This window comes from Herpailurus yagouaroundi, unplaced genomic scaffold (assembly GCF_014898765.1).
Source record: "Herpailurus yagouaroundi ecotype Mexico unplaced genomic scaffold, PumYag 181, whole genome shotgun sequence".
Lineage (NCBI taxonomy): Eukaryota > Metazoa > Chordata > Mammalia > Carnivora > Felidae > Herpailurus > Herpailurus yagouaroundi.
The window spans coordinates 6,866,046-6,892,610 of NW_024412412.1; the positions used below are offsets into that span (position 1 = coordinate 6,866,046).

The following is a 26,565-nucleotide window of genomic DNA, read 5'->3' on the forward strand; positions in this document are numbered from 1 at the left end:
AGAAAAGTACAAAGGAATCAGATTGAGGGCATCACAATTATTTCATGCCAACACCAGGAAACACAACTCGACAGCCCGTTCAAACACACACATTGTATATTCATGTTATGAGATCAACTTCCAATCTCTCTTAAATTCCTACTTATGTGAATTTAAAAGGAATGTCTTGAAAGTGAATACTGTGACACATTTATCTCTTTGCTAGAAGAAGTAATCATGGCTCCAAAGTGATCTGCAATATTCCAGACACAGTCATTTAGACTAAGACAGTACGAGGCCTTGTTTTAGTTAGAGATCCACCTACCAAACTGACGAAGGTCCAGGCAGAGGTTCGCTCCCTCCACTAAGGTGGTGTTTCGGCAAATGGTCCACAGGTTGAAGTACATGTAAACTGGCAGGGAGGTGAAGGCCGTGACTCCCAGCCAGGCCAACATGAAAAGGTAGGTCAGCATAATGAACTGCAACAGAGAGAGAGTCGAGAGAGAGAATGTGCAAGTTACTGGAAAAGAAGAGCTTTGGGACTAATCTAGAAAACCCAATTCGAAGGGGTAAGTGCCCTCGTGCGCAGATCATTATCACCAACACCTTAGGAAGTGGGCCACGGGAAGCTGAGAGAGGAAGTGCGTTCCTGTGAACAACCTGCTGGCAAATTGCATCACAGCAGAGGTGACGAACAAAGGAAGGAAGGAGCCTTCTGCGTCTTTATGTCTGTTTCATTCATGTATTTGTCTCAAAAATCTCACCTCACATTTTTTAGAAAATATTACCTGGTATATTTAGAGGGAAGTCTGCAAAGTTAAAATGTCAATAAATTAAGAAAACATTTTTTACATTTATTTATTTTTGAGAGACTGAGCACAGGTGGGAGAGGGGCAGAGAGCGAGGGAGACACAGAATCCGAAGCGGGCTCTGGGCTCTGAGCTGTCAGTGCAGAGCCCGACGTGGGGCTTGAACCCACGAACCGTGAGCTCATGACCTGAGCCGAAGTTGGACGCTTGACTGAGCCACCCACGTGCCCCAGAACGTCAATAAATTTATATTACAACTAAATGAGCATCATTCACATAATTATGTAAGCTGCTTAGTCATGTTTACATTTAATATTGTAAATGGGGTAATTCTCAAGTCATTTTAGCATTAATGATATACAAGTGTGTACTTCTTTTCGGATTTCTGTAAACTTTAAGTCTGAAGTGTTTTTTCATGAATATTAATTTTACTTTCGCTATAGAAACATACTAAAATGTGATTTTTCAGCTTGAACCTACAGGGGCTTTTTTTTTTGCTTATTTCAGAAACATTTTTAGTATTTATAAAATGCCAAAAGAGGCTGTTCAGATGCCCAGATATAGTTGAACAAGAGACTTCGTTTCAGCATAAGTTAAATGTATTTTGGATTTAAGCACGACTTAGATGCTGGATAAAAAGACAGATGCCTACATTGGTAGGTGGATGGAGAGCTGGTAAAAGATAGATGTATGCTTCACATTACTTATCAACTATTTAATCCATATTATCTACATATAAAATTGTCTACATCAATATACACCCTGAATTGTCCAAGCTAAGACTTGGATTCAGATATGACCGGAGAAGAACAAGTGTAAGTCACAATCCCCTGAGGTTTAAGTGAAGGCTTGAATGTACACGTTAATACAAACTGATTATATTTCTCAATGCAAGTGGTGTGCCACTGGACTTATTAGCAGATTTCCCATGATCACAGGAGAAATCCATTACATGAAGTACCCACGTACATAAACACCAACTAGAAACAGAGGATGAAAGCAGAGAGGCTCATGGGAGTGGCCACATTATTGTTATGTGGTGTTAATTCATCATACTCAGGTATCAGAGATTAAAATCCATATTATCCCTGAAAAGTAGCCAAAGAAGAAAGTCACTCCTGTAACAAGCGTTCTGCTACAACGTGTGGTTCTTCTCATTTGAATCCTGTGTCACCGAGTAAGACTATAGCCTTCTCTGCCATCACTCATGTCCTGACCTTATGATTACCAAGTCACTGTCCAGCCAGAGAAAACATGAAGGAAGAAAAAAACCCAGGGAAGAGTTTTCAGACCTACGTTGCTATCCACTTTTCAATGGCTGACTCATACATTTATCCATTCCTTCCATCCACACACGGTGTCAGCAACCAGCAGCAGCCCTCACACTGCTCTGCGCCCTGGGGATGCCCAGCGGGGAACCCAGTTTCCTGACTGCAGGGGACATGCAGGCTGGTAGACTTCAGACTCATACAGTGTGACACATCCTCTCAGGTAACTCACATAGCAACGTGCTCCCTCGATCTTCAGTTTTGTTTCTTGTGATTGTATTTTGTACATGTCCCCAAAAGGGACATGATTTTACTTCCTCCCCTTCTCTCTCCCAACCCAACCACCCTTAATTCTATCTTCCGACCAAAACTGGAGGGTGGAAAGATGTGTGTGCGGTTTGCATGTGCATTTCCACGTGTTCAAGATGAGGATCCAAATTCACATCCTAAGAGCGATCCACTCCAAATTGTATTACCTTCTTATCTGTGTATGTCGTGTATTGTGAGCCTGTGCACTTTACAGTATGAATTGTCTGAAAAGCGGCACCTTCTGAAAAATTTCCTGATGATTGTACCGTATTTATATAATCAGACTCAGAACACGGGACGACCAGCACATGTGAACGTAGGTATAAGGGTGAAATTGTATTTTTAATCCTATAAACGTAACTCTATTAGCAAATACGGCAATAGAATTCTATTTGAAAGTGTCTGAAATGTGGTCCTTGGACACCAAAAGCTAAGTTTCTATAGATACGTGGTTCCCTTCTGAGTTTCAAAGGCACCTTGTAGAAGACTTTTGAAGAGAAACGGTAGTGTATTCTGGCCTAACTTGAACATGTCAAGTCACATTTTCAAAATGACAATACAGAATAAAATAAATACACTGTACGGAACGAAATCTCTTATTCAACTCTATTAATTCCTTTGGCGAGAGTTATGGAGAGTTATGAGTTCATGATTTCAGTAAAATCTCAGAGAAGTGAAACTCATGTAGTAATTCTCAGAATACATATTAAAGTAACATTTTTGAAAAATGATAAACTTGGTGTCACTTTCATGTTAGAGCTTATGCACCTGTATTAAAGTTGTGTTGTGATTAATATAGAAATTAATGGGATTAAGGATAGTAGGGAATTGGTACAACAAATATGAAAAGAATCAAGATAAAGCCAATGAGACCGGAGATCAAACCTGTCTCCTATAAACTGGCAAATGTCGCAGGATTTCAGAAACCCAGAACGTACTTAAATACGTACTTTCTAATAACACTGCTTAATCTCCATTCAAATCTGATTTCCTGTTAGCCTCTACTCTGCAATACTAATGGTTGGAGAGTTTGAAGAGTCAACATCTAGCTTAGCAATGCCCTTGAACTATGATTTGGCAGACATAATTATACCTTTACATCGAAGATGAAACAAAGCCAGGTCTAAAAATGTTAGAAAATAAAACCTGTTGAATATTAACTTATTTAAATCAGTGAAGGAGGGGTGCCTGGGTGACGCAGTTGGATAAGCATCTCACTCTTGGTTTCGGTTCAGGTCATGATCTCGCAGGTCATGAGTTCAAGCCCCGCTTCAAGCTCTGTGCAGACAGTGCAGAGCCTGCTTACAATTCTCTGTCTCCCTCTTTCTCAGCCCCCTCCCCGCTCACACTCTCTCTCACTCAAAAATAAATAAATAACATTAAAAAAACAAATCACTGAAGGAACTGGAGTAAATATCCTTTAACAGCTATTTACTCTTTAATAGAATTATTAAAGTTTATATCACTTTCACAATTATTTCGTCTTGCTCAACAAGTACTTAATGAGGGCCTAATACGTGTAAAAATATATCAGAGGATTTCAGTCACAGAAAGCAATAAACACCCCTTATTTTTCTCACAAGAAAACAAATATTCCTAGATGTGGAAATATCTAGATGTGGAAATCTACACAATATCTGGTCTTAAAACACACTTGATTGTCTATGGTAAACATTGTGTCTGACTCTACGAGAGAGAAAGGGAAATATTTCTTGGGTAATCTTTATTTTTTCTCTTTTCTGGAACTGGAATGAAGCAAATAAACAGATGAAGTTCACTGGGCCTTTTTGTGGCTGCTAGCTCCAAATCTGTCAGTTCTCATGGCCTTATGCACCCAGTCTAGGTGACAAAGGTCTGCTGAGCCTCAAAGTTTCCATACGTTAAGAATGCTCTGTGTACCGGGGCAACTGGGCGGCTCAGTCAGTTAAGCGTCTGACTTTGGCTCAGGTCATGATCTCACGGTCCGTCGGTTCGAGCCTCACGCCAGGCTCTATGCTGACAGCTGAGAGCCTGGAGCCTGCTTCAAATTCTGTGTCTCCCTCTCTCTCTTCCCCTCCCTGGCCCACGCTCGGTCTTTCTCTCTCAAAAATAAATAAAATAAACATTAAAAAGGAAGAAAAAGAATGCTCTGCGTACCAGCACCCATTCACCTTCAACACCGCTAATCTGTAGATTTGATGCAAGTCATTTTCCCTTCTTTGCCATTTGATTCTATTCTGTAAGAGGGCAGAGGCTGAGGGATTTGTCCAGCCCCAACATGCCACTCACCGATGTGTCCCCAACCTAAATGTCACATTTGTTTAGCCATAAAGGGGGATTTATAGCACATTGATTAAAGGCACAGGCTTCTGAGCTGGATGGAGTCTGACTGCTCTTTATGCTGCGGTGTCTGCCTTTGTAAAACGGGAACACCTGCGAAATTGATCTCACATGATTTAGTGAGGCTGCAAAGAGATAACACATAAAAATCATTTAGCAAAGACTGTGGCTCTTAAGAAGCACAGACAAAACATTAGCTGTCCTCGTGCGAGAGCATTATTGTGATCACTGCCACTACTATCGAAATATACGTTTTTCCTGAATGATAGGACCGTACAGAATAAGGGAATTAGACTTTACTTCACGTGTGGAGAAAATAAAAAGGAGGAGAAGTTCTCGAGTCTGGGCAAGTTATTCAAAGTGGGCTCCCACTCGAAGAGAAAGGCTCTAGAAAGCGTGGAAACCACCCGAAAACTGAAGAAATGTTGTTTGTGGAACTCCTTGGGGGAGAAAGAAGCCGTCTTGATTCACATTTTCATGATTTGCCATTGTAGATCTCAAGGCTAATTCATAGCCTTGAGAACGGGGAACACGAGACGCGGCTGGAAGCACAGCGCTTCGGCCGCTGCAGGCCACGCGGAAGTCCCCGGGAGGGTAATCAGCATGCCTTCGCCGCATCCTGTCTATCTCGGTTTCTTTCGGTCCCAGGGTTTTTTTTCAAAAGCTTCCTTTGAAGGTGCTGTTCACTGTCGAATGGGACTTACCATTCAACAGGTTTAGATTCCAAGTGGATTGGGACACTTTAAAGCGCGTGGTGGCCGCTACTTTGCGGGCCGATGGACGGCGTGACTTTGGAAACCACCACAAGGACTCACACTTGCTGTCCCCGGCACGCTACAAGGCCAGAACTCTCAGGGCTGACAGAAGATATCTTTGCTGTGAGAAAGTATTTTCATGACGCCCAATTCATACATGTTGTTCTAAGAAAGGCACAAAAGAACTTTTTTTTTTTTTTTTGGAATTTTGAGCGCACACCCGTCATATTTCAGGGCGTAGCAGTTTGGGGTCACAAAAGTACCCAAATTAAACAAGCAAAAAATATAATTCTATCTTCCTATTTAATGTTTGATCTCAGCATCTGATAATTACCCACACTGAAGGATTATTCAAATTGATCAAGTGTAATCCAAGGTTAAAACAAAAAATCTCTGTATGTAATAAAATTCTCATAATTATCAGTAGTTTATTTCTAGCTTTCCATTGCTAGTAACATGGCAGATGCTATTCTGTCACCTGGGGATTAAATAAATCAATGAACTACTCTCCTTCTCAACGGAGGAATAACGGACAGACAACATACCAGTATCAGGTGTATGGCATGATGATTTGATATTTACACGCACTGTGAAATAAACGCTCACTATAACCACTAAGTCCAGTTAACGTCTGCCACCAGGTACGGTCACGTTTTTTTTTCTTATGATGAGAACTTTCATGAGCTACTCCCTATACAACTTTAAAATGCACAATGTCATATCATCAACTATAGACATCGTGCGGGCAGAAATAGCTTGGAGCCCAGATGTACTGTGATGGAGAAGTCTCACTACGTGGACATTAGTGGGGGGAGCCCAGCCTCTCATAGTGGTTTTCGGCCGTGGCCACACAGGGGGACCATCTGGCGACTGGGAGAAAGAGATGCCCCAGGCCTTGCCCGTGCAGATTATCTCTATATTTTCAAAAAATCTCTGCAGGTGATTCTAACGGACATCCAGTGTGAAGGGCTACTGCTCTACGCGAATCAATGAAGTGCTCATGAGCACATGTGATGTGAAGGCTTCTTTGACATTCATCTTTAGGCTCTTCGGAGCAGTACATCTGAAGTGCAAAAAGGTAAAGTGGGGACGATTTGCCAGAAATTTATGCCAGTGTCAGCCAAACGCACGCATGAACGAGGCACTGGACAGAAACCAAATTTCTAAACCAGGGTTTCTCAACTTCAGCACTATGGAAATTCGGGGCCAGCAAATTCTTTATGGGGGATTGTCCTGTGCACAGCAGCACGGTCAGCGGCATCCCTGGCCTCAACCCACCAGATGCCAGCTCTGCAGCTGCCCACTACTCAACGTCCCCAGCGGGGAAAAGAGCCCCTGTTGAGAACCGCAATTCTAACACGAAGAAATGCTAAGTCGAAGAAAAGCAAGCAAATCAATACCGGAATATGCTACCACTACAGATGCAAAATGGAACAGCACTAGCAATACTGAACTCAGAAGGCTCTCGAAAGTATACACCGTGTGAAGTTGACGGCAGAAAAAAAAAATCACGTAACATGATGTAAATTAACTTGAAAAGATGCAATCATCATCATCTTACTGCCATCATTATGGCCCCAAACCACCTATGCACAAGTAGTGATCAGAAAATTGTTCTAAAAACTATTTGCTATGTGTATAGCAGCTTTATTCATAATTGCCAGAACTCGGGAGAAATGCAGATGTGCTGGAGTCAGTGAAGGGATAAATCAGCTGTGGTCCATCCAGACCCTGGAGTATCCCTGAGGACTAAAAAGAACTGAGCTATCAAGTTATGCCAAGACACGGAGGGAAGATTAAAACTGCTTATTACTAAGTGAAAGAAGCCAAGCTGAAAAGCCTACCTACTGTGTGACATTCTGGAAGAGGTCAATCTATTGAGACAGTAAAAAGATCAGTGGTTGCCAGGGGTTAGAAGAGAGGAGGGGTGAACATGTGGAGCACAGAGGAGTTTTAGGGCAGAGAGACTACTCTGTATGATGCTGTAATAGTGGGTACGTGTCATTATACATTTGTCCAAACCCCTTGAATGTGCACCATGGGTAAAGTAATGTAAACTATGACTTTAGGTTCATTGGCCATGGCAAAGGTACCAACCACTCTGGTGCAGGATTTCATAGTGATGGAGGCCAGACATACGTGCGGGCAGGAGGTATACAGGGAATCTCTGTTTCCACTCAATTTTGCTGTGAACCTAAAACTGCTCTAAAAAATAATTTCTCCTTTTTTAAAGCTTTAATTTCTTTTTATTTGTGTGTGTGTGTGTGTGTGTGTGTGTGTGTGTGAGAGAGAGAGAGAGAGAGAGAGAGAGAGAGAGAGAGAGAGAGAAAGAGAGACTGTGAGCCGGGGAGGGAGGCAGAGGGACAGGGAGAATCTTAAGCAGGCTTTCCGCCCAGTGTGCATCCCGATGTGGGGCTCAGTCTCACGACCGTGAGATCACGATCTCTCTCTTTCTCAAAATAAATAAATAAACATTAAAAAAAGAATTCTATTACTTCAAAACTGTTGGGCTTAAAAATCTTAAGTGTCGGAACAAACACAGACAAATTCCAAGATCCACACTGATGTCACAACAGTAATGGGAAATTTTTAGAAATAAGAAAGCTTAATGACGTCACAGCACATACCCTCAGATTTCAAAATGTGAGACACTGAATGCCTCCCCAATTGCAAGTGAATAAAGAGATTTTTTGGTTTAATATTTAACAGAGAAGACATTCAAAAAAAGTAAGTATGAGTTCGTGTTTAACGTATCGAATAACACCTGTTGACTTGTACTCAACTTGGTGCCATTTAATATTTAATTTATTTATTTTAATTTTTCTTAATGTTTATTTATTTTGAAGGAGAGAGACAGTGTGAGCGGGTAGGGGCAGAGAGAGAGGGAGACACAGAATCTGAAGCAGGCTCCAGGCTCTGAGCTGTCAGCACAGAACCCGACGTGATACTCGAACCCACAAACTGTAAGATCATGACCTGAGCCAAAGTCGGACGTTTAACTGACTGAGCCACCCAGGCGCCCCAATATTTAATTTAAATAAATGTTGTTCCTTAAAGTATTTTAATAACTGTTCACCTGATGTCATAATACAAAGGTTAAAACTGTGCTTTTACATTTAATGTGCCGCACATTCAGGGTTTTGAATGACAGCACCTAAAGTTCTGAAATGGATTTCAACTGGTTTTGATACGCAGGCGAGGAAATTTATAATGCAGATCAACTTCTGCTTTCAAGAGCATCCACTGAGAAAAGAGAGTATTGATCAGCATCCTCTATTCAGTGATATAATGCTGCTTTAAAATTAACTTCATCTGTGGGGCGCCTGGGTGGCTCAGTCGGTTGAGCGTCCGACTTCAGCTCAGGTCACGATCTCGCAGTCTGTGGGTTCAAGCCCCGCATCAGGCTCTGTGCTGACAGCTCGGAGCCTGGAGTCTGCTTCGGATTCTGTGTCTCCCTCTCTCTCTTCCCCTCCCCTGCTCAGGCTCTGTCTCTCTCTCTGTCCAAAATAAATAAACATTAAAAAAAATTAATTTCATTTGTGCTGATGTCAGTTCAGTTTGTAGCCGTTTTACTTTCTATACAACATAGAAAAACAGGACAGAATGACAAGTTTCTTTTAGTCTGTCTTCTGGAAGCTTTTCACTTAATATGGTTGCTGCAAAAAAAACTATTTCACCTTTCAGTATTACTCAGTATTTCAAGAAATGCATGGGTGTAGCATCACTAGGACATTTTTAAAGTGAAGGAAGATACCATGGGCTCACAGGTGAACTCACAGAACACAGAGTGGACTGTAAGGTACCATCTACCTACAAATGGGGGGAAAAACAGAGCGGAAATAGGAAACAAAGGAAAAGGGTAGCAGGAGAAGGTGACTGAATCCCCACCCCCATTCGCTCTGACCACAAGCCCCGAGGGACCAGCAAGGTGGGTAGAGAGGGTATCAGGTCCTGCGGCACCACAGCCCCCACCTGCTTCCGGGCAGTGCGGCTGTGCCCCTGGGTGTGGGGACAGACCTCTGCAGGTGCACAAGGATACAGCTCCGGCTCTTGCCGAGTTCTGCTCCGTCCCAGGTTGGGGGTGCACCCACCTCCAGGTGAGTGGGGTGTCTTAGGGGGCCAGCTCCCTCCTGCGTCCCCTCTGGAGGAGCCCACGCAGCTTCTGGTCTTTTGGGCGGGACCGATGAATACTATTGTTACTATTACAGAAGAAAAGGTGGCTCGTGTTTTCGCTTTAAAAATTCTCATTTGAAATATCTTTGGGCCGTGTGAAAGGTCAGCAGATCATTATTAACCGTACAGAGATAGCAGTTTTTTTCTGTGATCTTTTACTTCTGCATACGACCCGAGGAAGTGATTTTACAATTCTCAACGAAACAGCATAAACAACTGCACCCTCCCTGGCAAAAGGTTGCTCCCCGATGGTGAAAACGTGTCTAGAGATATCGGTTTTCTCGATTATTTCACTAGTGCTTTAGCATCACGGACTCTCTGGGCTGAAACGAACAGAAGGGATGATCTACTGTCTTCATTCTGTAACTGAGTCAAGTGTGAGCTCAAGGAGTCATGTGACTCGCTAAGGCCCACAGGTAGTGTTGTGATGATTCCCGATGGTAGGAAACAGCCTATCACTAACTGAAATCACTATACTCTATCGGCGGAACATGAATCTCAAATCGCAACTTGCTTTCTTCATAGAGACAGGTATCTTCGCTTAGGGATCACTGACAAGTAGCCCAGAGAATAGTCATATTTTATTTTTGAAATCAACCAAAGACCTTTAACTTAACTACCTCCAGATCTGTAATTTGATATTACTGATCCTAAAAACTTCTTTCAATAAGCGTCATTCCAAAGAAATGAGCCTTACAAGAAATGATTCCAGGGCAAGTTACGAACACCCACAACACGGGCAACATTTCTGCAGATGATTATCACTGCTGACACTGAACAGCATGACAGAACTTGCTACAAGCTGGTAAAACAATAACATAGGTTTGGTGATGAACAGGTATTTTCAAACTTTTCTGTGAGATTGATATAAGTTATATCATTCCTTTTTAGAGACCTCTTATTTAATATGAAACATATACTGCAACCACACAGATGTTCCTATACGACACCAGAAATATAAGAAAAACATGTTTCTTATGTTTTTCAGCCAATAATGGAAGTTCCAACATTTCTTTATAGGAAAATTATTCTGCATAAATGCTCAAAAGTACTTGCAACTACATTACTCAATTTTTAAACCACTCTTGTGCTTTAACAGATCTACATGCATTGTTTGCCTTGCTGTAGTTCTCGACTATAAGTTTGATTTACCAGTAAATATCATTATCAGTAAAGATTAAAAATAGTACAATAGTAATAGCACAATTTAAAAAAGTTTTTTTTTTTAATGTTTATTTACTTTTGAGAGACAGAGACACAGAGCATGAGCAGGGGAGGGGCAGAGAGAGAGGGAGACACAGAATCCCAAGCAGGCTCCAGGCTCTGAGCTGTCAGCACAGAGCCTGACGTGGGGCTTGAACTCACAAACCGTGAGATGTGACCTGAGCCAAAGTTGGACGCTTGACCAACTGAGCCACCCAGGTGCCCCAGTAATAGTACGATATTTACCTTATGTCGTATCAAACAGAAATTACATAATACAGTTCCCCCAAATTTACAGTAAAACACAGAGCCATATATTTAAGGAGGAAAGACACACATACTGTCCATAAATGCAGATGGATTTTTTTCTGCTTTTCTAAATATCGTATGGGAATCCCAAAGCCCTTTGGAAAAAAAAAATCATAAATCAACCTACCGTTTTGCTGCCTCTAAAACAAAAACTAGTTGTGTTGCCTATGATTTGAGAATTTGCAGCTGAATTTTCACGTGGAATAATCTTAACTGAGAAAATAATATTTTTAAAATCGTAGATCGCCATCGCAGGGAGGGAACGTGACTGTGTTAAAAAAAAATACTTTAATTCTCGGCAGATGAATACAAACACCTGTGTGCTATTGAAAGAAACCCACGTGAACACAGACACACAACGTACCCAGGCGCTCACACATCTGCCGCAAGTGGTGATTTTGAAATCCCCATAGAGGTCTTTGATGGCGCCGGTGGTGAAGAAGCCTTCCACCATGAGCAGGATGCCGTACACAAAGAACGCAGCTGCAATGCCATAGATCACGTACTTGAAGATGTCAATCCTGGGGGAGAAGAGACAAAGGCGTTTATTTCAGCAACTCTTCATGCCTGATTGGTGGCAATTGATTCTCCTATGCTCATGGCTCCGTTGGAATGACAGCGATAGCGTATTTACGCCCATGATGGAGGCTGGATTTAAACACATTTTTGCTTTATATGCCTAATATCTGTATATACGTTTTGTTCTGCCCCTTCTAGTATCTGCTGATAGGGCTCTTCGTCTTTGTTTACCCCTCTTCCCTTCCTGCCTCCCCTTCCCTGGTTCATGCCGAGGTAGTCTTGGAAAAGCAGTGAGTCACGTGGCTAGAGGGATTTGCTGAAATTCATTTGACAAGTAGGATAATCATCGTATAATTTCTCCAATTACGACAAAATGTCAGATATAAAGATTTATGTATATACTACTGCGTTCTGAAAACATATCAAAAGAGAAAGAAAGCTTCATGGTTAATGACGAATCCATTTTTTTTTCAATATATGAAATTTATTGTCAAATTGGTTTCCATACAACACCCAGTGCTCATCCCAACAGGTGCCCTCCTCAATACCCATCACCCACCCTCCCCTCCCTCCCACCCCCCATCAACCCTCAGTTTGTTCTCAGTAGACGAATCCATTTTTGATAACATGACCACCTCGTGATTTTTTTTATGATAGTCAATGGTCACTGTGTTTTATTTCATGCTTACTGTAAACAATGACGAGTATTTTCTGCTGATAATAATGCCAATAATGAAAAAATTATGTTTTTAAAGAAACGTTATAATTTTGAAAAACCAAGCCTTTTTTAGGCAGAATCACTAATGGATTTAGAATTCAGACACAGAACTGAGCCTTAGCTCAGTTATGGCATAAATACCACAGAGAATGGGCAGGTAGTCTTTCCTTTCTCACAGGTCAGTGCCCATGTATTTAAAGGTGGGGAGACACATGTATTGTCTATAAATTGTAAATGGATGTTTCTGTTATTCTAGATATTGTATGGGAACCCCAAAGCCCTTTGGAAAGAAAAACCATAACTTATCTATTTTGCTGCTTCTAGAAACAAAACTACTTGTGTAGCCATGGTATGTGGAGAGGTATACATGTTAGCTAACATTCTGTTTTTTGTAGTCTTGATATCCTTTTGTACGAAAACTGCTCTTTCTTTCACATCGTCGTTTGTTTTTTCTCTTTTCTCTTATTATTGGAGTATGAATGGAGTAGACAGGGTGGAGACAAATGATGAGGACTGTTTACAAGAGGACAAATGAGGGATTAGAAGGCTTGATCATGCTGATGGAGATTTAGGAATTCCTGATGCTACGACAATATTATTTTTAACTGAATGCATGTAATAGCATTCACTGTACCAGGGCAATTGTTTAATGACTGATCTTCCCCTGTCTGAAAATCTAAACACTGCACAATTTTACTTATTAGGGGCAATGTAGCAGACGATGTGAACTTGTGAGCTCACCAGGCATGCGAAAGAATCTGAGGATTTCAACTGATAGATCAGACTTTGAAGAGTTTGGTTTAGTGGGCTTCTCCAAAAAATTTTCAAGTTAAAATGACATACTTTAAAATATATTTAAGTTTTTGTTTAGAAAGGATTTCAAATTTACAAAAGTGGAGGAACACGAATAATACGAAGAAAAACTGTACATCCTTTATCTATTTGATAATATTTTACCTCATTTATTGTTCTCTTGTGTTTCTCTCTGGATAATTACACCTGAACATAGAGAAATTCTCCACCATATTGTTATTGACTTCAGGAAATCTGACACTGATACAATACTCGTGTCAAATCTATTATTGTATTCCAGTTTTACCAACTGGACAGACCCACGGATGAACTTTATGGCATCTTCTCCCCCAGTATGCGACCCAGTCTAGGGATACGTACTGCATTTATTTGCCACGTCTCTTTACACTCTTTGAACCAGGAACACTCCCACAGATTCTTTGTCTTTATGACATTGGCGCAGGTGAGGAGTACAATCCCACTCCCTCCTCATTAGATAGAATGTTCTTCATTTTGAATTTGATGATGTTTCCTTATGACTAGATTCAGATTACTCATTCTTGGCTAGAATATGATAAAGGTGATACTCTGTGCCTCTGCCCCTCCGTAGTGATACTAATTTGCATCAGCTAGTCAAGGTGACGTCTGATTTCTGTGCTGTGTAATTACTACTGCTTCCCTTGTAACTAATAAGTGATCTGTAAAGAGCCACTGGCGGACCATGCAAACACCCTGCTCCTCATCAAAACTTCCTGCCAGTGTTAGCAGCCACCGATGGGTGGATCTTGACTAATCCAATCTTCCCACTGTGTTAACAAAACGCTCATTTTCTACCAGTAGCCCTCATTCATATTTACCAGTTGGCACTGGATATTCCAGTGTAAGCAAGAGCCCTCCCGTCTCCCCTTTTTACTTATTTGTTTTTGTCTATTTGTCTATTAATGATATGGACTAATGATGTCTGCTTCTTTCTCCTGAAGTTTATAAGGCACTACTGTACTTAATTTTGGTGCTCAAACTGTTCTCGACTTGGCCAATGGGTGCCCCCAAAGCTGGCTCCTATATCTGTGTGACATTTGGCCATCACTTTTTGTAAAGTATTCCTTACCTTCTCACACAGCAAGAGGACCCAGCTCATTTGGTTTATATCTTCCTCAAGCCCCAATTAGGAATCCCTTTGCCAAGCCCTGGTTCTTTATTTTAATGTTTATTTTATTTTATTGAGATAGAAAGAGAGGCAGAGAGAGGGGAAGAGAGAATCCCAAGCAGGTTCAGTGTTGTCAGTGCAGAGCCCGACGTGGGGCTCAATCTCATGAACTGTGGGATCATAAGCTGAGCCAAAACCAAGAGTTGGTCCCTTAACCAACTGAGCCGCCCAGATGCCCCAGGCCCTGGTTCTTTTAATTAGTAGTATTGGAGATCAAGATGTGGGTAGTATGTGTTCTCACTGCTGCTGTGGTGTCTGTGGTTATTTATACACCTAGACATTCATATATGCATGTACATAAACATGTTACATCCCTATGCACATACATGTACATGTGCACATGTCTGCATATCACACACATGTATTTTAGAAATCTCAAATTCAGAGTGATATTTCTAAATCCAATCGATTTCCACAGGGTTCTTGGTTGCCTTCCTCCAGTCTATGTTGTATGTCCTCCTTCCTTAATGAGAATCCTGATTCCCAAGAATACACATGTATTCTTTTGTTCAATTTGTAATAAGCCTAAAGTTATTTCAACATTATTTCATCCAAAGTATTATAAAACTAAAACCTACTTAAAAAGACGTCAGGGGGCACCTGGGTGGCTCAGTCAGTTAAGCACCAACTTTGGCCCAGGTGAGGATCTTGCGGTTCATGGGTTTGAGCCCTGCATTGGGCTCTGTGCTGAGAGTTCAGAGCCTGGAACCTACTTCGGATTCTGTGTCTCCCTCTCTCTGCCCCTCCCCTGCTCATGCTCTGTCTCTCTCAAAAATAAATAAACAATAAAAAATTTTAAAATGAAGAATTTAGGATGCTTGCAATTCCCCTTGCTCTCCGCCTAACACTGAGAGTATACAAATACTGTGTTTCTAAATTACTTAGATAAGTGAATTCTTTTTTCTTCCCTTCTTTGTGGTTATGGTAGTCATTTGAAATGCAGTGGGGGTCTATTTGTTTTAGTTTTAGGTCCCCCTTCCATCCATATTGACTTAATTTCATTTTTGAACACGTAAAACATTATCATGCTTCTAAGAGTCAAATCTGTATAAAAACATACACCCAGAGAAGTGTCATGACCTTCCCTATCCCTTCCAACTGTTCCTTGTTCATTTTCCCTTCTAATCCTTCTGTTTTTTTTTAATGTAAAGGCAAGTGTGAATGTATGCATGTGTGTGTACATATTCCTGTTTTCCTTTCTTTTTTACATGGGAGGGAGCATATACATAGGCTCTTTTGCACTTAGCTTTGACCAATCAATAATATCCTCTAAAATTACTCCATTTCAGTTCACAGCAATATTCCTCATTATTTTTGACAGTTGCATGTACTCCTAGTATAATATATATACATATATTATTTATTCACCAGTATTCTATGCTTGCATGTTTAGATAGTTACCAATATTTTGCAATCACAAACAATACCGCAATGAACAATCTTGTAGAAATGTATTAAAATAGTTGATAGTATATCCTTAGGGTAGAAGGATCGATCAGTTGAAAAGGGAAGGTGTGTAGCTTGGTTAGAAACTGCCGGATTCCTCCCTGTAAGGGCTGTGCCATTTCTGTATCCCAACCAGCAATGTATGAGAATCTGTTTCTGCACAACCTCAACCAAAGAGTGTATCGTCAAGCTTCCGAACTTTTGCTAAGCTGATGGGTGATAACTGGTATTGTAGTCTTCCTTTATTTATCTTAGTAAGAGTGAAATTGATCACCTTTTTATATGATCATGGGCAATATTTATCTTTTTGTGAACCGTTATGTGTTTTGCCCACGTCCTATATTCACCTTAATTTTTTAAACACATTTGCTTAGTAGAGCTATTTGATTTTTACCTATAATACACGTTGCTAAATTTTCTCCTACTTTGCCATCTGTCTTTTGACACTGCTTATGGCATTTTGCCATAAAACTTAAAAAAACTTTGATGTTGTCAAAGTTATCTGTCTTCTTTTTCATTACACTGGGATTTTTGTCATAATACCCAAGCTATCGAGGAATTCACCCATGTTTTTTTCCAGTGTGTGTATCATTCCGTTTTAGTACATTTAGACTTCCGATCAATTTGGTGTTTATATTTTGGGAAGTGCAAGAATTGGACCTAATTTTATCTTTTTCAAAACGGCTGTCTATAACACCTTGGAAATTCTCAGACGTGGATGCTTCTCTGGGGGGTGGGGAGGCTAGCAGCACCCATATTTTATAGCTTTATGTTAGTTTCAATATCAGAGAGTGCAGCAGTATCGTTAATTGTATCCAATGTTATACAATGGCATTATTATAACAAGTCGTCTTCCGGAGACACACACTGGAGGATTTGGGGGTGACATGATATGACATCAGGGATTCGCCTGATAAAACTCCAGATATTTACGTATCCCTTACGAAGTTAAGAAAGTCAAGAGTACAAGGAATCAAAAGTAAAAAAAAAAAAAAAAAAAAAGAGAGAGAGAGAGAAAAGGCCGTCTGGTTGTCCCAACATCATTAAGAACACCAGTGAAAGGGATTAAGAGTACACTTATCATGATGCATACTGAGTACAGAATACAGAATTGTTGAATCGCTGTGTTGCACACCTGAAACGAATATAACCCTGTATAGCTTAATAATACTGGAATTAAAAAAAGAGACCACCTTTGCTCTACTGATTTGAGGACTCTCTCCATCATGCACTTGTCTTCTGGATCTAAATGTTTCTATTTCTCTGCTTTCCTTTCCATTCCATTTAGGGGCTTTGATTATGTTTTAATATCTGGTAGGGTTAGATCCCCTCATGGATCTTCTTCAGTGATTTCCTAGCTGATCTTGTGTTTTTCTTCCACATGAATTTTAGGGTCGACTTGTCTAGCTCCACAAAGAAAAAAAAAAACCTCACTGGAATTTTATTATGGTGCATTGAATCTATACACTAATTTTGAGAGCACTAACATGTTCGTGATCCTATCCAAGAACACGGGGTACCTTTTCATTTGTTAAAGTCTACTTTTTCATCTTTCAGGAATGTTTTATAGTTTGATTCCTGTATGTTTTGAGTCTTTCCTACTACATTTATTATTTAATTTTTGGTGGTCACTGTAAAGCAAATTTTCCTCTACCAGTACATCTAATAGGTTATTATCTGTCTCTACAAATGCTATTAATTTTCACATGTAAATTTCACATCCTGCTTCACTGCTAAATTCTCCTATTTCCTGAATTCGTTTTATCACTGATTCTCTCAAATTTTTCACATACACCATCATGTCATCTGCAAATGACATGAAACAGAGGTAGTTTTCTTGTTTTCCAATTCTTACCTTCCTGATTATTTTTCCTAATCTGAGTTGACAAATACATCCAGAACATGTTAAACAGAAAGAGTTCATCCTTGCTTTCTTTGTTCCTGACTTTAGTAGGAAGGAGTAATATTTGGGGTTTAGAGTTATGGCATATATATCGATATATATATCAATATATATATCATATATATCAATATATATCAATATATCAATATATGATATATATACAAATATATATATCAATGATATATATACATATCATATATATATGAAAATATCCATCTATACTTATGTCTTGAGTTTATTAGGAAACATAGCAATTCAGAAAACTTACAGATTGGAACAAAAACAGTCAGCAACAGATTGTGTGTGTGTGTGTGTGTGTGTGTGTTTATTTTAGGTCTTATGGAAATGGGCTCTAGTCCCTATCTTAACCTAGAATGATGCTTTTCTTTTGGCTTCTATATAGTCTTTTTTAAATTTTTAAAAAATTAAAAAAAAATTTCTTTTAAATTTATTATTGACAGAGAGAGAGAGAGAGAGAGAGAGAGAGAGAGAGAGAGAGAGAGAGACAGAGCATGGGGGGAGGGGGAGGGAGGGGCAGAGAGGGAGACACAGAATCCAAAGCAGACTCCGGGCTCTGAGCTGTCAGCACAGAGCCCAACGCAGGGCTCGAACTCACAACCCATGAGATCAGGAGCTGAGCCGAAGTCAGACACCCAACCGACTTAGCCACCCGGGCGCCCCTGGCTCCTATATATTCTAATGTCCCAAGTTGCTGCTTATGCTCGCCTGTGTTCCTCTCACAGCAAAAAGGAGGTGATCACGTGTCTCGAGAAAGAACTATACAGTCATATTTACTGTGCTCACGTATTGCCAGACATTTCTAATATATTCATACTTAGAAAAAGCTTTTACAGGTAGCAACTTATTTCAAGAGCATAAAACAGTGTTGGTGACTGTGGTAGGTTAAAAAAAAATGCTTCCCTCCAAATATATTCACTTCCTAACCCCTGAAACATCTGAATATTACCTTATATGGCAAAGAGTGAATTTTACCTTCTGTGGTGCACATGGTGATAAGTTAAAGATCTTGAGAGAAGCTTATCCTGGAATATGCAGGTGGCCCCTCAAGGCAATCACAGGTATCTTTTATTTATTTATTTCTTGCATTAAAAAAATTTTTTTTTAATGTTTATTTATTTTTGAGACAGAAACAGAGCATGAGTGGGGAGGGGCAGAGAGCGAGTGAGACACAGAATCTGAAGCAGGCTCCAGGCTCTGAGCTGTCAGCATACAGCCCAACACGGGGCTTGAACGCACCAACCGTGAGATCGTGACCTGAGCCAAAGTCGGCCGCTTAACCAACTGAGCCTCCCAGGCGCCCCAATCACAGGTATCTTTATGAGAGATGGGGCACGGGGAGTTTTGAGAGAGACATTTGCAAGAGGAGATACTATTCAGATGGAGGCAGAGACTGGGCCTCAGATCAAGAAGCGCCTGCACCAGGACCCGGAAGAGGCAGGGAACAGAACCCCCGCTAAGGACAGAGTGCCCTTCTGCCGACACCTTGGCTTCAGACCTCTGGTCTCCCCAGCCGTGAGAAAATAAGGCTGGTGGTTTTAAGCCACCGAGTTTGTTATGGCGGACCCAAGACACTCATGCAGTTACTCTATTTCTTTATTTCTTCAGTATTTCTCTCACTCTAAGGATGGTTTTAAACTAATTTGGACACTGTCTAATGCACTTGTCTGTTACAGTCTATAGAATAGAGTAGTTTGACGGTCATGCAGACAAGTTGCTGGTGCATAAATAGCAGCTCTTTTTTGAAGTTTGAAAATGGTTGTTTTTAAAAAAGTAGAAAAATGGCTGCTTCCTCCTAAGCACCTAAAACCAGTGAATTACTGAGTAGGAGGTGAGTGGCTTTTCCAGCTCAGTTATATATATATATCCTATTCAACTTCAGTCAAAAAAAAAAAATCAGCAATTTTAGAGACTACTTGAAGCTGCTTAGGAACCTTCACAGTTGTGGAGAATATTCATATTTTATTAGTTTTTATTGAGGCAAAAAACATATAACGTGAGCTCTACCCCATTGACCAATGAAGTGTGTAACACAGAATTAACTATAAGCACAGTGTCCAGAACTCGCTCATTCTGCGTAACCGAAAGTCTAAACCCCAGTGAACTCGTTCTCGTTCTCCCTGGCCCTTGGCCAACACCATGCCACTTTCTGCTTCTATGAGTTTGACTTAAATTATTTCACCAATGTTTTATAGTTTTCAGCACTTTATATGCTGAAATATTTCACCTCCTTGCTAAGGTTTATCACTAAGTATTTTATTCTTGATTCTATCGTAAATGAGATGGTATCAATATGAATTCAAGGCCTCTTCAATTTCCTAAAACTTGTGTGACCTAACATGGGATCAATCCTGGATGATGTTTGATGAGCACTCAAGAAGAATGTGTATTCTGCTGTTGGGTGGAATTTTCTAGATAAGTCTATTAGGCCCATTTGTTCTATAGTGTTGCTCAAGTCCTCTATTTGTTACTAACCTTCTGTCTGGTTGTTCTATCCAGTATAGAAAGTAGAATACTGAATTCTCCTACCATGATTGTGATGCTATCTAGTTCCTCTTCACATCTGTCAATATTTGCCTTATATATTTGGGTGCTTGGATGTTGTGTACATATATATTCCTGGTGAACTGACATAGTAATCATTATAAAATGTCCTTATTTGTCTTTTTTCTTTCTTTCTTTTTCTCTCTTTCTTTCTTTCTTTCTTTCTCTTTCTTTCTTTTCTTTCTTCCTTCCTTCCTTCCTTCCTTCCTTCCCTCCTTCCTTCCTCCCTCCCTCCCTCCCTCTCTTTCCTTCCTTCCTTCCTTCCTTCCTTCCTTCCTTCCTTCCTTCCTTCCTTCTTAGAGAGAGGGAGCAAGAGAGCAGGGAGGGGCAGATGGAGATGGAGACAGAATCTATGCTCAGATCTCATGATTGTGAGATCATGACCTGAGCTGAAATCAAAAGTCGGATGCTTAACTGACTGAGCCACCCAGGTGTGCCTTTCTTGTCTCAAAATTTTGATAGGTTTTGAAGTTTATTTTGATTGATGTAAGAAAGGCCATTCCTCCTTTATTTTCGTTATCATTTACATGGAATATCTTTTTTCATGCTTTACGTTTAGCCTGTGTCTGTAAATCTAGAGCAATTCTCTTTCAGATCACATATATTTGGATCTTGCTTATTATCCATTTAGTCACTTGATGTCTTCGGACCGAGGAGTTTAATCTATTTATCTTTAAAGCTATTATTGACAGCGAATGACTTACTATTGCCATTTTAAATTGTTTTCTGTTGTGTAACTTTTTGTCTTTCTTTTCCTCTTTTCTATCTCATTGATTTTTTGTAGTGACATGTTGTGATTCCTTTCTTAATTTCTTTTGTATACATTTTATGGATATTTTCTTTGAGGTTACCATGTTTCTTACATAAAATATTTTATAGTTAACAATCTATTTTAAGCTAATAACAACATAACTTCTATCACAAATAAATCACCTAAATTTACTTTTCTTCCCTCCACACTTTATGTTTATTGACGTCATGAGGGACACCTTTTAATATTATGTATCCATTAACACACTTTTATAGTTTACAGTTTTTTTTATACCTTTGTCTTTTAACTTCTATGCCAGAATTAAAAGGGATTTACATGGGGCACCTAGGTAGCTCAGTCCATTAAGCATCCAACTTTGGCTCAGGTCATGATCTAGCGGTTCATGAGTTCGAGCCCAAGTCAGGCTCTGTGTTGACAGCTCTGAGCCTGGAGCCTGCTTTGGATTCTGCGTCTCCCTCTTTCTCTCTCTCTCTGCCCCTCCCCGGCTTGCACTCTCTCTCTCTCTCTCTCAAAAATAAGTAATAAAAAAATATTTTTAAGTGATTTACATGCCAGCATTATGGTATTCCAGTATTCTGTATTTGTCTATACGTTTACCTTTACCAAGTGAGCTTTATACTTTTGTAGGTTTTTTTGGTTGCCTTTTAGCCAAATTATTTCAATTTGGAGGGCTCCCTTTAGCATTTCTTGTAAGGTAAGGCCAATGGTGAGAACACTCTCAGCTTTTGTTTATCTGGGAAATTTTGAAATTTCTCCTTCCTTTTTGAAGGATAATTTTGGCAGACACAGTATTCTTGGCTGGCAGTTTCCTTCTTTCAGTAATTCGAATATATCACTCCACTCCTGCGAGGTGAGAGAGCCTCCCACCTCCAGACCCTTAACTCACCCACAATTTCAAGTCTGTTTTGCACATAAAATGATAGTCTCAGGTTCCAGGGATGAGATTCTGGATCTTTGGGGGCCGTTATGTAGCCTGCCGCAAGCTATGTACCTGATCGACATTTCTAGACACTCAAATATTCTTACATGAAGTTTTCTTCAAACGATCTGAAGAAGGACATTTGCTAGAAGGACATTCATTTCAAAATGTTAAATTATCCAAACATTTAAATTTTGATATACCTGACATCATCTGGCTGGCCTGAATCCCTCTTTCCCTCAAAAGTACTTGCAATGTATGAACTTAAGAAAGAACTTGAAATATGATATTAGAAAAATTAAATTAAATGAGTTTTCTGTCAATGATATGTCAACAAAATGCGTTAACTACCCCTCTAATCATGAAGTCACTTAGGATGAAATGACAGAGACTATAAGAAGACTCACCTTTATTTCACTACTCTCGCTTTCCAAAGCAACAATCTATATTATCCTACTTCTCAAAGAATTCCTGAAAGTACTTAACCTCCTTTCTAAATGCAAACTTCAAAATTTGATAATGTTTCTAGAAACAACTGTCCTATGGATTTAAAAGCAATATATATTCTTTGTAGAGAAGAATAAAATTAAAACCAGAAAATCAGATAGATTATTCACTTCTGATCCTCCCAGAGTTTTTTCCCCCATAGAAACTACAATTAATAACAAAAGTTATGATGATTATATACTCCCTTACAAGCTTCATTTTTGGTCAATATACTCTGAAAACATTATCTAATTTATCTAATATTTTTTAAAGATTATGGCCCATTCTATCATTGGAAGGTATCATGATATATTTTACCAATGCTCTACTTTTGGTGAATGGCAGGAAGAATAATAGCCCCCCAAAGATGTTTGTATCTAATCTCCAGAACCTGCAAATAGGTTACCTTGGTCAATGAGACTCGGCAAATGCGGTTAAATTAATGATTTGAGATTTAGAAGTGATCCTGCCTTAAGTGGGTGGGCCCAATATAATCGCAGGAGTACCAGTAAGAGAAAGGACGATGCAGAAGAGTCAGAGTCAGATTCAGAGAGAGATCTGAGAACGCGATAGTGCTGGCTTCGAAGAGGGAAGGGGGTCACGAGCCAAGGAATGCAGGTGGCCTCTGGAAGCTGGAAGAAGTAAAAATACAGATTCTCCCCTAGAGCCTCCAGATGGAGCACAATCCTGCCAATACCTTGATTTCAGCCCATTTCAATAAACGCAGTAAGACCAATTCCGACTTCCCAGAACTGGGAAGAAAAAAAAAATACCCTCAAAACAATAAATGTGTGCTTTTTTAATTCACTAAGTTTGTTGTAATTTTGTTAGAGCAGCAATAGGAAGCTAAGGCATCACTATTACAAATAGCATGATATGGGGCGCCTGGGTGGCGCAGTCGGTTGAGCGTCCGACTTCAGCCAGGTCACGATCTCGCGGTCCGGGAGTTCGAGCCCCGCGTCAGGCTCTGGGCTGATGGCTCGGAGCCTGGAGCCTGTTTCCCATTCTGTGTCTCCCTCTCTCTCTGCCCCTCCCCCGTTCATGCTCTGTCTCTCTCTGTCCCAAGAAATAAATAAACGTTGAAAAAAAAAATTAAAAAAAAAAAACAAAAAACAAATAGCATGATAATAACGATCATTTTAGATGAATCTTTGTAAAGGATGTATTGTCAACATGGTATCCAGAAGGTCTGAAGCAAACTAAAAATGCATCGGTAACAAGTAAGACGACTTATTCTCTGTTTCCCAATACCAGGTATTATTATTTAATTTTTCTGATAATTTGACAGTAAAAACAATGGTATCATTTAAATTAATTTTCTTAGTTCAGTAGTGTGGATGAACATATATTTACACGCTATTAACCATTTGTATTCTTCGATGAAATATGTTTTCATATTTTGCTAGAATATGTATCCTTTCGTTGTTGAATTAATTCTGCCTTTATTAAAATTAGGACCTCTTCTCATGTAAGTGGTAAAAATCTTTCTCAGTTCCGTGTATCTTTTACTTTTTTAAAGTACTTCAATGAGTAGAATTTAATATATATGATATAAAATCCATATATATTTTCTTTTGTGATCTCTTCTATTTCTTAGATACTTCTCTATTTCTTAGATACTTTTTGTCCCATAATAAATGAAACCTTAATCTATTTTTCTTCTGACTGCTACAAAATAGTTTATTTTTAAATTTTAACTTTCAGTTCATCTGGAAGTTTTTTGGTAAAAATGTGACTAGGGACCTAATTTTATATATACATATAACTACTTACATACACTTAATTCTTTTTTTCCCCTCTCTTTTCTGGCCCATTTGATATATTTTTTATGCCTGTGCCAATACTCTTATAGTATTAATTATTGTAGCTTCTCCATTCCCTCTGTTTCTTAACCTGAAATCAATTCAAGTACTAACTATCCATTCTTGGATTCCTATCTGTGCAGTCTGATACGGAAGGCACTTTGCTCACATACCTTTCCCATGTCAGTGTCCAGGGAAAATAAATTTATCTTGTTCTACACTGGGTCCCTAAGGATTAGCACAGCGATTAGCAAATAGTATGACCCACTATTTTTGGCTGAATGAGTGAATTCATTTTAAAACCAATCAGACAAAAGATTAGCTTGAAAAATGATATTTGCATATTTGAAAACAAAAGCACAGAAATAAAATAAATGCAATAAGTTGTAAATATATGTATATATTTAAATATATGTAAATATATTTCCATACTTGCTATATAACCCAATTTGCAAAACAGGCAGAAACACTCAGCTGTTCTGGAATAAAAGACTAAGGTTTAGCAAGTGAGTTACAGGTTGTAAACATGTCAGAACTGGAAGTTCATTACCAGCTTTGTCTGAATACTTCATTGACAGGCAAATCAGTGCATTCCAAGGCAGACCAAGTACTCTTTGGAAAACTCTTGACTTTTGAAAAATTCTTTATACTGAGTCAAAAAACTATTTCCTTATAAACTGAAATTCATTGACCTAAATCTCTCTCTGAACCACAAAGCAAGTTTTCCTCTACCAGATAACCTTTCAATTTGTATTTGAATGAAATCATCATATTCTTATCTGTAAACATTTTTTTCTAAAGTTGCTGTTTCCCTGGATGTTAAAAAAGAGAACAGGGGCGCCTGGGTGGCTCAGTTGGCTGGGCGTCCAACTTCACTCAGGTCATGATCTTGCAGTACATGGGTTTGAGCCCCGCGTCGGGCTCTGTGCTGACAGCTCAGAGCCTGGAGCCTGCTTCGGATTCTGTGTCTCTCTCTCTGCCCCTCACCCGCTCACACTCTGTCTCTGTCTCTCAAACATAAATAAACATTTAAAAATTAAAAAAAAAAAGAGAGAGAGAACAGAAATTAGATCTTTGAATTCTAATCGAGTCTGAAGCCTACTCCGGTGCTTACCTTGGTTGGAATATCTACTCTAGTCAAACAGTCCACCACTAGGGGGTATTGTGTGCAGGGACAGACTTTAGGAAGTGTGACAGTGGCCATCATCATGATTGTAACAGCAGCAGTGTCAGCAGTATGTTCATAAACAGGTGTATAGCCTTAATAGGTGCTAGTCCTGTTAGAATTGTTTTAAAATATCAACTCATTTTATCCACATACCAACCTTAGGAAGTTGGCAGCGTTAGTTAAATCCCTTTCACTGATGAGGGACTGAGGCAGACAGGTTAAACTTGTCCAAGGTAAGAGAACTAGAAAGGGGCAGGGGTGCCTGGATGGCTCAGCTGGTTAAGCATCTGACTCTTGGAACCGACTCCTAGCTTTGGCTCAGATCGTGATCTCACATTCATGGGATTGAGCCCTTCATACGTCTCCTCACTGATGGTATGGTGCCTGTTTGGGTGTCTCTCTCTCTGTCTCTGTCTCTCTCTCTCCCTCTCTCTATGCCCCTTCCCTGCTCCTGCTCTCTCTCTCTCTCCGTCTCTCCAAATAAATAAACTGAAAAAAAAAAAAACCCAACAATATAAAGGGGCAGATACCACATGAAACTAACCCAGTGAGTTTGACCCCAGAACCCGGGCTCTTATATTCACCACACTCTGTTGTCTCTCCATCTAACATCTTCATGGTTTATATACTGGGTTTCATCGTTGATGTTTTATATTAATGAAGTGGGTTTTTTCTTTTTCTTTTTCTGACACTTATTTGAGGACTACCAGTCTGGCTGAAATACTGCCTAAGGAGATCCTCTCTGGTCACTGTACCAGAAGTAAGGAATTCAGTATGGTTTTTCTAACATAAGTTCTAGATGAGACTGAAATTATTTTTGAATCTCCAATTCAATAATCAATATCTCCAACTCAACAATCTCCTATCAGTACTAATTTGTCTGGTCTTCAAAACGCTTGTAAGTAGAAGACTCCAGCAATTTGGTTTGACTGTCAATCCCTCAGGTCAGACGGGTACACTGCTGTGATTTCTGTCAGCCTATGAAACCTGGTTTTGTCTTGCCATGAGTTCCTACTTTCTTTTCCCTTCTCATTCCCATCCATTAAGTGACTGAAAACTGTTTTCTACATCATTTAGTTCCAAGAAAGAAACATGTAAACTATAAGCAGACTTAAAGATTTACATACATAGGAAGTTGAGAGCAAAT

At 39.7% G+C, this 26,565-nt stretch overlaps 1 protein-coding gene across 1 annotated transcript in view; it reads right to left on the reverse strand.

Annotated features, from left to right (window-relative positions):
• Positions 1–269: 269 nt before the first annotated feature.
• The window catches only part of GPM6A (glycoprotein M6A), a gene marked incomplete at its 5' end in the record, with an annotated part of 341,020 nt that continues 314,724 nt past the window's right edge, over positions 270–26,565 (reverse strand). The window contains 2 exons of the mRNA XM_040490419.1: positions 270–458; positions 11,489–11,645. Of these exons, the coding sequence (XP_040346353.1) occupies positions 285–458; positions 11,489–11,645 (331 nt within the window). The remainder of the gene's footprint in view (positions 459–11,488; positions 11,646–26,565) is intronic.